Source organism: Myodes glareolus, chromosome 10, assembly GCF_982192425.1.
Source record: "Myodes glareolus chromosome 10, mMyoGla1.1, whole genome shotgun sequence".
Classification (NCBI taxonomy): Eukaryota; Metazoa; Chordata; class Mammalia; order Rodentia; family Cricetidae; genus Myodes; species Myodes glareolus.
In genome coordinates, this window is record NC_142035.1 from 23624515 (window position 1) to 23637531 (window position 13017).

Sequence of the window (13017 nt, forward strand, 5' to 3'; positions counted from 1 at the left end):
TGATTTTTTTTTTGAGTTTTGGTTTTGCTATGTTTATTGAGACAGACTCATATTCTATAGCCCAGGCTGCCCTATGTTTATTGAGACAGACTCATATTCTATAGCCCAGGCTGTCCTGGAACTCATTATCGTAACTGACCTGCTTTGGGCTCAGGACCCTGCTGAAGCACCAGAGTGTTAGCATTACCAATATGTAATACTATACCCTGAGTTGTTAGCATTATAAGTCAAATATGTAATGCTATACCCAGCTTGCGGGGTGGGGTGGGGATCCCTAGTTGAGAGGTAATTGGCTTTGAGCGAAAGAACGGGATGAAAAGCTAGAGGGTTGTGGGGAGCCCCGCAGTAAGTAGAGTGGTCAGGGGGAAACTGACTGAACAAAGATTAAGAAAGATATAACTATCCATGAAAAAAGCCAAAGGCAGAGAATTTTGGGCAAAAGAAAAGCGTACATAAAAGGCCCCGAAGAAGGAATGAAATTTGACAATTGCAGGCCTGTTTGGCTAGAACGTGGGAGTCAGTAGCATGAGATGAGAAGCCATGGGGATCTCGGTCTCACAGGGTCTTGTAGGTCATGGTAAGGAATGAACTTTTATTTGATAAGAGGCTGAAGATTATATGGTTAACCGGATTTTTAAGTGTTGGATTTTATTATGAGAAGCTAAGTATATTCAGGTGCCCCATGCCCTTCAAACCTTCCAGCCAGGTGTGGTAGCAAGTGTTCATAATCCCAGCACTCAGGAAGCTGGAGCCAGATGATTGCAAGTTCTAGGTTCCACAACCAGATCTTGTTAAAAATGACAAAGGTCCTAGCGCTCTAAAGGCTGAGGTAGAAGGACAGGCCAGCCTGGCTACCAAGTGAGACTCTGTCTCGAGAGATAGGATGGGTGAAGGAGAGAGGGAGGGATGGGGGGAGAAAAACTCACCAATTTTTCTATACTCTTAGAAAATGTCTTCTGCTGAATATACTCTTAGAAAATGTCTTCTGTGGTGGCCTGTGCCTTTAAGTGCCAGTACTCTGGTGGAAGAGGCAGGTGGATCTCTGTGAATCTGAGGCCAGCCTGTTCTATGTATATAGCAAGTTTCAGACTAGACAAGGCTACACAGTGAGCGAGCCCCTGTCCCTCCTCCTCGTTAGTAATTTTCCATTTAATTATGAACTTGTATTAGTTTGCTAGATCACAAACTCCCTAAAGGCAAGAATCCTGCAGACCGAGAGGTCATATCTGCCTCCCAAGGATGTTGTGGTGATAATCAGCTCGAAGATGAAAAGGCACGGTGTCTGGCACCTATTCAGTAGAGACCCTTTGGTCTTATTACCTCTGCAGAACTGGGAAGCACGCCTACTGCTAGAGAGATCATGTGCTGCCAAGTGTCCGGACATTGCCACACAGCTGGCTGGGACCAAGAAGGTGCAGCAGGAACTGAGCAGGGTGGGCTTGCTGGAAAAGCTGCTCCCAGGCCAGCCTGAGGCTGTGGCCCGCCTCCGTGCCACCTTTGCTGGCCTCTATTCATTGGACATGGTATGTAGTGTTTTTTTCCTACCATCTAGCAAAGATCTGGACCCAGATGTGTTGGGAAGGGTGCAGTGCGGTTGGCATTATGGCTGGCATGACTCACATCCTTGGTGATCTGGAGAACACTTGAGCCTTGAGACCAGAATCTGGGAGCTAAAATCCATTCCTCAGCAATGGTGATGATAAGGATGGAAACCTAGGGAAACAACTAAGGCGAATTAGGGAGCATCAGTACCCACTCTCCAGGCTCTCTGCAGAGTCTTAAAGAGCCTGGTCTACATTTAGTGCTGCAAGGGAGTTAAGGCTAGACACCCCTACTGGAGTGTCTAGCCTAAAGGAATTAAGATTATTTCCCCTGCTGTCCCTCCCACTGATGCCACCCTGCATGACAACTAGGACCTCGGCTGACTTCAATCTGAATTCTAGTGATTACTTTCCGTCTCCTATCAGGGTGAAGAAGGGGACCAGGCCATTGCTGAAGCCCTTGCTGCTCCTAACCACTTTGTGCTGAAGCCCCAGAGAGAGGGTGGAGGTAGGTAGATCTTTGTAGAACTGCCCAGTGAAGGGCTATAGCTATTGCCAGTGCTTATTGGCATTTGAGAGTGGATGCAGTCTCAGGCTTAATGGTTATAAGAGAAAGCAACACAGATCCCAGCGTAGAGTAGAGCATATCTCCCAGCACCCTGGTCTGAGCCCTGTGGAGTACAAGGGGACCGGATGACCACTCTGGAGAATGTGGACAACCTTAGTTTGAGATGCCCACGGGCAGATTATAGATAAACAGAATGGGTGCATTCTGAGGTCTCAGGGACCACCTGGCTGTGCGCCTGCTTACTGTCATCTGGAGGGCAGGGACCGTGTCTGCCACACAAACTTGATTTTCTACCTGGGTGTTAAGGTACAGGTAGAAGTTTTCTTGGTAGCAAAGGGGAAAGATCATTCTAAACTGAAGACCATTTAAGCGAAAGTAGTAGGCCATGAAAACGTGGGCTGGACTAGAGGTTAGTGGGGAACTGGTGAGGCTAGGGTTGGAGACGGCAGGAATATGGGCTGGGAATGGCTGTTGGAGACCCGATTATAAGGAGTACTGAAAATATTTGGGGAAATTTGGGGTTGGGGAGGTAGCTCAGTCAATGAAATGCTTACTGTGCAAGCACTGGATCCCTGCCACCACTGTGAAGCCCAGCAGGGCAGAGAAAGGCAGGTCCTGGAGGCTCACTGGCTAGCCAGTCTAGCTGAAACAGTGAGAGACCCTGTTCAAAACATAAGGTAGAGAGCAGCTGAAGAAGACACTTCAGTATTGGCCTCTGTCTCCACATGTATATGCACAGGTGAACACACAGTCAGACACAGATACATGTTATAAACTGTATTTTTTCCTAACTGAGGTAGGAAGTCATTAATGTTTCAAGCAGGGAAGGGACACATGGACCATCCAGGAGACAAGTAGTTTAGCAATGATGAAAACTTGTAATGCTTAGTGCTTCAACCTTTATAGGTTTATTGGAATGAGAGGAGTTATTTGTGGCCGAGACCATGGAAGGAGGCTGACACCATTGTCAAGAAGACCCATGTAGAGGCCCAGGCTAGGGTTATGACACTATAGAACACAGATGGAGACTTTTCTGAGTTAGTAACTTAGGTAACAGGGAGAGTGAACTTAAATAGGACTCAGGAATGCCTTTCATTCTATTAGGAGTGGGAAGATTCAGAGAAGCAAGTTCTAGCAGAGACAGATTCCCATTTGGATGTGCTGAGTTTGTAAAAGAGACTTGTGATATATGCTTCTGATTTCTAGAACAGAGAGCATGAATTAAAGATTTGGGAGATAAGTTATACAGTGTAGGTGAAACCTTAGGAACAGAAGTACATGGAGGACAGAGCAAGGGTAGAGAATTCCTAGAGAACATCTTTGTGTGTATGTGTGTGTACTGGTGTGTGCATATTCACGTATGTGCATACATGTGGATGTCAGAGGTTGACATCCAGTGTCTTCCCTATTGCTCTCCGCCGTTTGTTTGTTTGTTTGTTTTTTCCAAGACAGGGTTTCTCTGTAGCTTTGGAGCCAATCCTAGAACTAGCTCTTGTAGACTAGGCTGGCCTTGAACTCACAGAGATCCGCCTACCTCTGCCTCCTGAGTGCTGGGATTAAAGGCATGTGCCGCCACCACCTGGCAGAGTTTTTTAATAGCCTGTCACTGAACCTGGAACTCACCAGCTAACCAGTCTAGTGGCTAGCCAGTAAGCTCTGGGGATCCCCGTCTCCACCTTTCACTTCCCCAGCACTAGGAGAGAGTGTTACAGATGCACACACCCACATCTAGCTTAATATGGGTGCTGGGGATCTGAACTCAGGTTTTTGTGCTTGCACAACAAACACGTTATAGACTGAGCCATCTCCCCAGGCCCAGAGAACCCCAACATTTAAGAAGAGAAGGAACCAGTAATGGTGACTGAAGAGAAATATCCGTAGATGGACAAAGCAGGCAGAACAGTGTGGTGATGGGTGTGTTCACTGGTATAAGGACTTTCTTGTTAAGGTGACATTTCCTGGTCTGTATGACCGGCCGTTTTAATTGCAGGTAATAACCTGTATGGGGAGGAAATGGTGCAAGCTCTGGAGCAGCTGAAGGACAGCGAGGAGAGGGCTTCCTACATCCTCATGGAGAAGATTGAACCTGAACCTTTTGGAAATTGCCTCTTGCGGCCTGGCAGCCCTGCCCGCGTGGTCCAGTGCATCTCAGAACTGGGTATTTTTGGAGTCTATGTCAGGTAAGCCAGTCAGGAGCAGCTCCTCCTCCTACTTCCCTACAAGAGTGCCAGCCAAGAAAGCACAGAATGAACCTTGAATAGAGTCATGAGTCCTGGGCTGCAGTTTCAGCTCTGCCAAGTCCTAGTTTTATTACGTGTTTCCTTGTCTGTTAAGTAAGGCCAAGGACCCAGGATGTACCCAACCCACAGAGCTAACAAGAGAATCCTGGGAGAGACATGCTTTAAGCTGTAAAAGACATTGTGTGTGGTACGAAGAGGACTGAGAAAAGATATTGCTGAGAAGGAATAGGAGACTCCAGGAAATATGAAAGTTTGGGTCCAGTTCTAAAACCAATAGGGAATCCAGGGAAAGATGAGAAAAAGAAGGGAGTTCAGTGGCTTTGAAGTACTGAGAGGCTTCTGGATTTAGACTTGAATTACTAAGAAAGTGAGCACGGTAGTGTATGCCTTTTGTCCCAGAACTTAGGAGACAGAGACAGGCAGATATCTATGAGTTAGAGGCTAGGGATTTCCTGGACCTCAAAGGCTACATAGTGAGACCCTATTTCAAATAAAGAAGAGAGAAAGGAAGAAAAGAAAAGAGAACTTTGAAATTAGTAAGGATTAAGGCCCTAATGCAACTTTCTGCAAAATCCTTTAAGGTCAGGGCAAGGTAAAGACAGCAAATGCTCCCATGCCTTCTACCACAGCCTTGCCCTTCCACAAACCCCCCCTAACTACCTACCGCGTTTACCTGCTGCTCTCCCTACTCTGCTCTCACTGCCACCACAGGAAGTGTCTAGCCCAGGACATAGATGTACACCTGAACCATGCTGTGTGCTTTGCTTGCTTTATTTAATCCAAAGGACCATCTTGTGTAGAAGAGGTATTTCTCAATTTTAAGTTAAGAGCATTTTTAGGAAGCTTCAAGGCTAATCATTTCTAAACTAGGATGCCATTCCAATCTGACTCTAATGTCGTAGCCCCGCCCAGTCTGCCAGCCAGGTAGGATCAGAGAAGGCCTACCTTCCTAATGTTGTGTCTCCTGACTCTGTTTCTACAGACAGGGAACGACACTTGTGATGAACAAGCACGTGGGGCACCTGCTTCGAACCAAAGCCATTGAACATGCAGATGGAGGCGTGGCTGCAGGAGTAGCAGTCCTGGACAACCCCTACCCTGTGTGAGGGCACATCCTGGAACTTCACTCGAGAGACCTTCTATCCCCTGTACTTGACATTCCTCTCCTAATTCCTGAGGGATTACCCCTGTCCCCACCTTAAGGAAGCTTGTCTCTTCTATAGACCTCCAAGGTCTTCAGGGAAGGAAAAATCTGGGTGCTTTCTCTCGGCCCTCTGTCTGAGGACTACAAAAACTATGATTCTGGAGGTCCCCATCTCTTGGAGAGTGTGGGGGGAAGCTGCTTGAGGTAAAGGCCATAAGCCCCGCAGATCTTCATTTCCCTCTCGTGAGCCTTTCCAGGGGTTCCAGTGCCTGGCTTGGAATAGGACTGAGGAAGGGGGAGAAGGGCATGGACTCTCCCCAGCTCTGCCCTAAATAAAGCAACAATGCTGATTCAGTGATTCATTGTCTCATGTACCACGGGGAGGAGGCGGCCCGCAGGGTGGATATGCAGGAAAGGTGACTGGGTTGTACTGGGGGGAGGTCTCCTGTAGAAGAGATCCTGAGGTCCTAATCCTTGGTCACTTGCTAAAGCTTCCAGAGGACTGTAGGGTGAAGACAGGAAGGAGCACCCCTGATGTGATTCATAGTTGTGAATCGGCTTCAGTAACTCTTGGCTTGGGGTTTATCAGAAGTCTTGAGCGTGAAGCTTCACCTGGCTCTGCCCAACACAGGGTTCTGGGGCAGTCTGGAGAATAGCAGTCCTCTTCCTGTCTGCTACACACATGAGAGCAGCTAATGAACACACAGATGCCTGGAAACAAGGTCTCTTCCTGAGCTCATAAACTTTATTCCTTCAACAGTGAATCTTGAGCACAAAAGGTACAAGAAGAGAGTTTCACCAAGAGTGCCCCTTGTGGGCAGGGTTCTTCTGTTCATGGGGCAGGACGGGGAAGGTTACTCCCTTGGTTATGGGAACAGAGCATATCTTATTCTTTCAATGAAGCAGCTGATATGAAAACACGCTGCAGACTGAACCCATCTGCACAGTCTCCAGAGCAAATGGGCAGACAGTGCTCCCATCTGGCAAGGAATTCAGACTCGGAACAGAAACAACAAGGAATTTAAAAAAAATAATTATTCATAGACTCACAAACTGTCATTTCTAAAGGCTTGGGTTTGCCCAAGATAAGAACTGGTGCTTTCCAGAAAGCTGAAAAGATTAGAGCTACTTCCCTGCTTCCGTTGAGGCCCTCACTTACACTCTGAATAGCTCACTGTGGTTGAAGACAGGTGTCAAGTCTCTGCCCTGGGCTTGGAGACCTCTCTGTGGTCTAGGAGCATATCACTCTGAAGTTGTCCTGTGCCCTGTCCCTTCTACCTGGTGGTCTAGGAAACTGTCTCCCTAGTTTCAGCTGAAGTGTCAACCAGCGTTGGCTCTTGTACTCCTGGGCAGGGGGCAGGGTGGATGGGCAGAAGTTCGGAGAGCCAAGCACAGGGAAATGCTGGACAAGAGTCATGCTCACTGGGTGGTCAGGCAGCGGTGACTGAAGAGATGATTGATGACAGATGGGTCCGCCACTGTAGACGTGTCCCCCAGGTCATGGTCGTTCTGAGCAATCTTCCGGAGTACTCGCCTCATGATTTTGCCTGGTAACCCACACACCTCTTATTAATCGGTAACAATGCTGACTGATCCCTGCCCTTTTAAGGACTTTCATCCACACACTGGCCACCACTGGGCTTTAGCCCGTCCCAATCCCTGGAGGACTCTAACTTACCTGAGCGTGTTTTAGGCAGGCCAGGTGCATTCTGGATGTAGTCTGGTGTGGCAATGGGGCCAATCTTTTCCCTAACTGGAACCAATAAGGTATCAAGCATTTCGTTAGTACCTTCAGCCAGACTTCCTTTGTTTCCCCAGCTGTTTCTTCTTCAAAGTTCTGCCTAGAATTGCTCTGAAGCTTACTGTTCCCTGCTCTCTTTACACGGTGTCTCTTGACTGCTTTGTTGTATTTTAATCCCTGTCCATGGAACTTCGTCTCCAGAATCAGCCTGCTAAAGTTTGAGTCAGACCTCTGGAGCATAGCCTTGAGCAAGCAGTTTAACTTCTCTGCACCTGAAGTCTCTTTCTTTAGAACTAGAGTAACAACAGGATCTATTTCGTGAAGGTAACTATAGGAACTAAAAGGGATAAAGCATTTAGAGTACTGATCCTGGTAGAGACACAGAGAAAGTTTTCTGAAACTCGTGACTATTATCCCAGTGCGTGGAGACTAAGTGGGAAGACACCAGTCACCCCACAGGACCCCTGGAGTCTCTAGATTGCTGTAGCCTCTCCCCAGTAACTTGCAGATCCTTCAGTTTCTGCCCAAGGAAGCTCCTTACTCTGCTTCTTGAGTTCCTCGGTGAGGGTGGGGCTGAAGGTGTGGCCATCACACAGGGTGACAAAGCAGTAGAGGCATTCGCCCTTCACGGGATGAGGGTGGCCCACCACAGCTGCCTCTGCCACAGCCTCATGTTCTACAAGTGCCGATTCCACCTCTGCTGTACTCAGAAGATGTCCTTGTCAAGAGAAGGGAAATGTGTGAGAGGGATCTCAGCCCTTCCTTGCCCCAGCTCTTGCTCCATCTGCACCCACAGGTCTGACCTAATCTGGTCCAATAAGGAAGGCTTTCATTCACTGTTCCCATGGCATACCTCCGAGCATGTCTTGACCACACTAGAGCCTCTCCTGGCATATCCTAGAGTGCATTATACTTTTGCTCCACAACCCGGGGCCAGGACTGAATGACAAACCCTATACCACAGCCTCAAAATGGGATAGTCCTTGCTTTCTCTTTGAAGTCTTTGCTAGGATTTGCAAGGGGAAAGAGCTAATGAAATGGGAGGAGATACAGGCGCTCACCGGATACATTGAGCATGTCATCAATCCTGCCAGTGATCCAGTAATAGCCATCCTGATCCCGGCGGCAGCCTGGAAAGAAATATTCAACACAGTAAATACCCTACAGCAGGATACACGATTTATATTATAAAAACTGCCAAACTTACTCCAGTAGCTTATGGTAATCTTTTAACAGGTTTTCCTACTTCCACTTTTGTTCACCTGGGCAACCAGCCTACAGGATGGTCCCACTGATCTCCATCTCCTAGTATTTATAGCCCCACAGCTCTCTTTCTTGTTACATAGCATTCGTTAGTCTATGTGATCAGCAGAATTTGACAGCAATGATAGATATCACTTCTGAGATTCACTTATTGAAGACATTTTAGCTTCCACAGGACATTTAGCCAGATGTCCTGTGAGTAATCCTATGGAGAGAGTCTGCCTCAATTTACTGTTCTTCCAGAGGCCCTAGAACCCACACACCCATATTCCCAGCACCCATATCAAGTGGCTTACAACTGCCTCAGGATTCCTGCCTAAATTCATGTGAGCCAGCATGTAAACAGGCCCTTCAAGCTCAGTCAACCTTCCTGGTGACTACAGCCTCTATTAACAGCTTGATTCTAACCCATGAGACACCCTGAGAACCACCCAACCAAGACACTCCCAGATCCTGATCCTCAGGAAACGATGAGAAATGTGTTATTTGAAGCTGCCAACTTTGGGTATAATTTGTTCCATGGCAATACGTAATATACCCAATCTCATGTATATTTTTAGAACATTAAAAATTACTTTCCAGATACTAATTAGCCATCCCCCCCCTCCATTGTGTGTGTATGTGCGTTACTGAGGACTAAACCTAAGACTTCAGGTGTGCTAGGCAAACATGGTACTACCGAGTTATATCTCCACCTCCCCTCCCCTTTTAAGATGGTCTTCTTATGCACCCCAGGCAGGCTTCAGATTCACTGTGTATCAAAGCTGGCCCTGAATTCTTAATTCTGCTTCTGCCTCCTGAGTGCTGAAATTTCATTGTGCCCAGTTTAATGTGCTAGGAACAGAAACCTGAATTTTGTAAATGCTTAGGCAAGCACTCTGTCAACTGAGTCCTAGCCCTACCACTGCGCTTTGAATAAAATCTAGGCTGCTTACCCCGTCTATGTGACTGCATTATCGAATATCTATCTTTCAACTTAATGAAGCATTCTTCCCAAGACTTACTTCACTCAGCATCACAGGCTTCAGTTCATTCCTTGTGAAGTTCAAGGTTGTATCCACTCTTTACACTACTCTTACTGTAGATTTCTCCATGCTTGATCCCCTTTCAACCCTCAGGCCTCTGCTCAGGGGTCACTTGGAGAAGCTTTCTCTGACCACCCTTGAAGACACTATCTCACGGTTTTCTTCATAGAACTTATCTCTACCTGTGACTAAATTGTAACCAATAAAACTGGTTTATTGTCTGGCCCCTCCTTACTAAAATGTGAGCCCCATAAGATAAGAGAACTTGACCGTGTTATTCACAATAACATCCCATGTGCTCATTAGATCAGTGCCTGGTCATAGTAGGCACCCATAAGTACTGATGGATGGATGAACCGGTAGACAATGGACAAGCAGGCTCCAGACATGAGGCCAAATGTGACATAGTAATACCCATTTCTACATGCCCCATCTCTGTCAACACTAGAGTAAAAAATAAGAGTCTGTTTTCCCTAGAATCTATTCTCAGATGGTACTGTGCTGAGATTCTCCCTGCAACACTCATTCCTGCTCTTTTTTAAAAAAATTCTTTATTATTTACATATATATATGTGTGTGTGTGTGTATCTGTTTGAGTGTGTCCACTTGTGTGTGTTTGTCCTCCAAGGACAGAAGAGGGCATTGGATCCCCTGGAGCTGGAGCTACAGGTGGTTGTGAGCACTTGGCGTGGGTGCTGGGAAGCAAGCTCAGGACCTCTACAGGAGCAGCCAGTGCTTTTAACCACTCAGTAAGTGCTCTGAGCCCTCGTTCCTACTCTTCCAGCCATACTGTAGCTCTCCTGGACGCCAGGTGTGGACATCAGGGCACATTCCTTTCTCTACTCTTCACCCCTGGCCAACTCTTCTGAAAGTGGAAATTGAAGGTACATGTTTTGGAGAGAGGGGTTGGGCAGGACAGTCAAGGCTCACCATCTCCTGTCACATAGTAGCCAGGGAACTTCTTAAAGTAGGTGGTCTCAAAACGTGTGTGGTTCCCGTAAACTGTGCGCATGATCCCTGGCCAGGGCTGCTTGAACACCTGAGGAGTGCAGAAGGTACAGTGATCACATCCTCTAGGCTATCTCACAGAAAGACAGCCATCGCATTGGTAAACCTGAAGGAAAACACCCTAACTGCCATCCCTGAGAACAGTGCAAAGTATAGGGTTTGGGGATGGATGAGCTTGGCTTGGAATCCCAAATCTATATGGCCTCAGGTAAGTAACCTTACTTCTCATCTGTAAATAAAAGTAAATAAATTTTAAAAGTTACTATAAGGGTTAGATTAATAGTATGTGAAAATTGCCTTGCAGTGTGTTCTGTGAATAATAAACACCTAGAAAATTGGGGTTTCTTTTGAGTAATTCCTCAGGAAAGCAGATCCCATTAAAGGCCAAATGTCATATAAAATGGAGCCTGTATGACTGAATAAGTCATTTCTAATCAATAGTATTCTGTGTCAGCAGAATTCTAGATTGAGTAAGAAAGCTTAGATTCAAGTCCTGCCTCTGTTTCCCACTTGATGTTGGAAAAGTGGCATGGATGGGATCTGACAGGTACTCCACAGAAACCACACCACTGACATCTGTGAGCACTGACTGCTCAACTCCAGGCCAGCCCTTTCCTGTGGGTTGTCTAATTCAATAAGACATAGGAGATAAAGTACCATTATTTATACACATTCTAACCCAATTTTGCAAATGAGAAAATTACATTCAAAGGCATTAGGTCGCAACTTATCTGAGGTCACAGAAGAGGCCTGCATGTCTGTTCCTTATGCCCCAAGACTCCTTTCTCTAGAAATGTGTGTCTAAGGAAGAATTGGGACTAAGCCTTTCTGACTCTAAAAAAGCATCATCATGAGCCTGGGAACACACTCCAAGAAGGCCTTTAGAGCCTATGTTACAAAGAGTAAGGATGCAGGCAAAGTATTTGGAAGGATTTCCACTGGTGTCTTTCAGCAGAGGACAAACTCTCAATTGTATTTGTCCTTAGCAGCTACCAGGGACAATAAGATTATATGCTCTAAAACAAAGTATATTAGCAGACCCTTTTCCTTTCCCAAAGATCCCAGATTCTCACCAGATAACCTTCAGCTTCACCTTCCAGCTCCTCCCCAGACTCATTCAGGATCGCAGGTGCTACACCAAAGAACGGGAAAGACTAAAAGCAAATGAGAGGCACAGTCCAAGAAGAAGAATGAGGCAACTCTGACTCAACTTCCAAGGAGCCCCAGAGCTCCAAGTTCCTCATAGCCCTCAGCCCAACACCCACTCTCTAATGGACCCAGAGCCCCAACTCCACCCTCTGCCAAGCCGAGGACTGGCAGGGGGCACTCTACTCACAGCAGAACCAGGCTTCATGGGTGTGGCGCCAGGAAGAGGGGTCAGCATATGGCCACCCTGTAGAAGTCAGAAATCAGGGGCTTGAATCGGTTTTCCCATACTGTCCCTAGGCTGTAGCCTCCTGAATCCCTTACTCACTGTCTCTGTTTGCCAGAAGGTGTCCACAATGGGGCAACGCTGGGAACCTACTACCCGGTGGTACCATAGCCAGGCTTCAGGGTTGATGGGTTCACCTACTGTGCCCAGCACCTGCAAGGATGCCCGGCTATGCCTTGGGCAGGAAAGTGGAAGAGAGGACAGTTCTGAGTACCACCAGAAGCCAAAGTACACATGCATTCAGCATCTTTGCCCCTCCCCTGTTCCAGGTCAGGGAGTTGAGACGACAGAAGGAAACTACACAAAGGCCAGTGCTCGGCTCTGAAGGACACCTATGGAACAGCAGATTGCGAGGGGACTCACTTGGTGACAGGTTCATCTCCAAACTTCATGAGCATCCGGATTGCTGTTGGTGCTGTGTAGAACTTGGTCACCTTGTATTTGTCCACAATGCTCCACAAGCGGCTCTCATCTGGATATGTGGGGATCCCCTCAAACTGCCCCCAGTGAAATCTGGTTACTTTTGCCTTCCCAATAGTCCTTCTACTCCCCTATCATTCTCTCAGGTTCAGTATTTGCCCTTTCTGACCAATTATGTCTTTACCCTCTAATCACACAAGCCAAGGAACTTTTTAGTACAATATACAACCCCTCGGGATTCCTCTTTCTCCAGGAAGTAGGTCCCTGTGTAAGTCTCCCTTCTTTAGACTAAGAAGCTTGGAGGTAGTCACCCGGAAGAATTTTGTCCATGTCCCAGCTCCCATCTCACCAAAACACTGGTGGCACCGTTGGCCAGCGGCCCGTAGGTGACATAGGAATGACCAGTGATCCAGCCAATGTCTGCTGTACACCAGAACACATCCTCCGGGTGAAAATCAAACACATACTTGAAAGTTGTAGCCACATAGAGCATGTAGCCTCCAGTTGTGTGCACCACACCCTGTGGGGAGAATGGGGCCTCAGACTGGGGTTCTGTGACACACAGATGGAGCCCACACTGAGCTGGAAAGAGATCCTTCTTAGAGATTCTAACCCTGCTGATGCTCTTTCATATT

The 13017-nt window shown here is 47.1% G+C and overlaps 2 protein-coding genes across 5 annotated transcripts in view; one reads left to right on the top strand and one right to left on the bottom strand.

Moving 5' to 3' along the window:
- Nucleotides 1-5851, top strand: part of Gss (glutathione synthetase) — a 38123-nt gene extending 32272 nt beyond the window's left edge. For all 4 annotated transcript variants that reach the window (XM_085697169.2, XM_048431557.3, XM_048431559.3 and 1 more), the window contains 4 exons: nucleotides 1329-1523; nucleotides 1968-2049; nucleotides 4100-4289; nucleotides 5332-5851. In XM_085697169.2, the coding sequence (XP_085553295.2) occupies nucleotides 1329-1523; nucleotides 1968-2049; nucleotides 4100-4289; nucleotides 5332-5455 (591 nt within the window). In that variant the 3' untranslated portion in view covers nucleotides 5456-5851. The remainder of the gene's footprint in view (nucleotides 1-1328; nucleotides 1524-1967; nucleotides 2050-4099; nucleotides 4290-5331) is intronic.
- A 367-nt stretch (nucleotides 5852-6218) lies between these two features.
- The window catches only part of Acss2 (acyl-CoA synthetase short chain family member 2), a 42113-nt gene continuing 35314 nt past the window's right edge, over nucleotides 6219-13017 (bottom strand). The window contains exons 9-18 of the mRNA XM_048431556.3: nucleotides 12732-12902; nucleotides 12326-12459; nucleotides 12005-12137; nucleotides 11867-11923; nucleotides 11604-11684; nucleotides 10453-10561; nucleotides 8296-8364; nucleotides 7776-7952; nucleotides 7172-7246; nucleotides 6219-7040 (exon numbers count right to left, since the gene is read on the bottom strand). Of these exons, the coding sequence (XP_048287513.3) occupies nucleotides 6913-7040; nucleotides 7172-7246; nucleotides 7776-7952; nucleotides 8296-8364; nucleotides 10453-10561; nucleotides 11604-11684; nucleotides 11867-11923; nucleotides 12005-12137; nucleotides 12326-12459; nucleotides 12732-12902 (1134 nt within the window). The 3' untranslated portion in view covers nucleotides 6219-6912. The remainder of the gene's footprint in view (nucleotides 7041-7171; nucleotides 7247-7775; nucleotides 7953-8295; nucleotides 8365-10452; nucleotides 10562-11603; nucleotides 11685-11866; nucleotides 11924-12004; nucleotides 12138-12325; nucleotides 12460-12731; nucleotides 12903-13017) is intronic.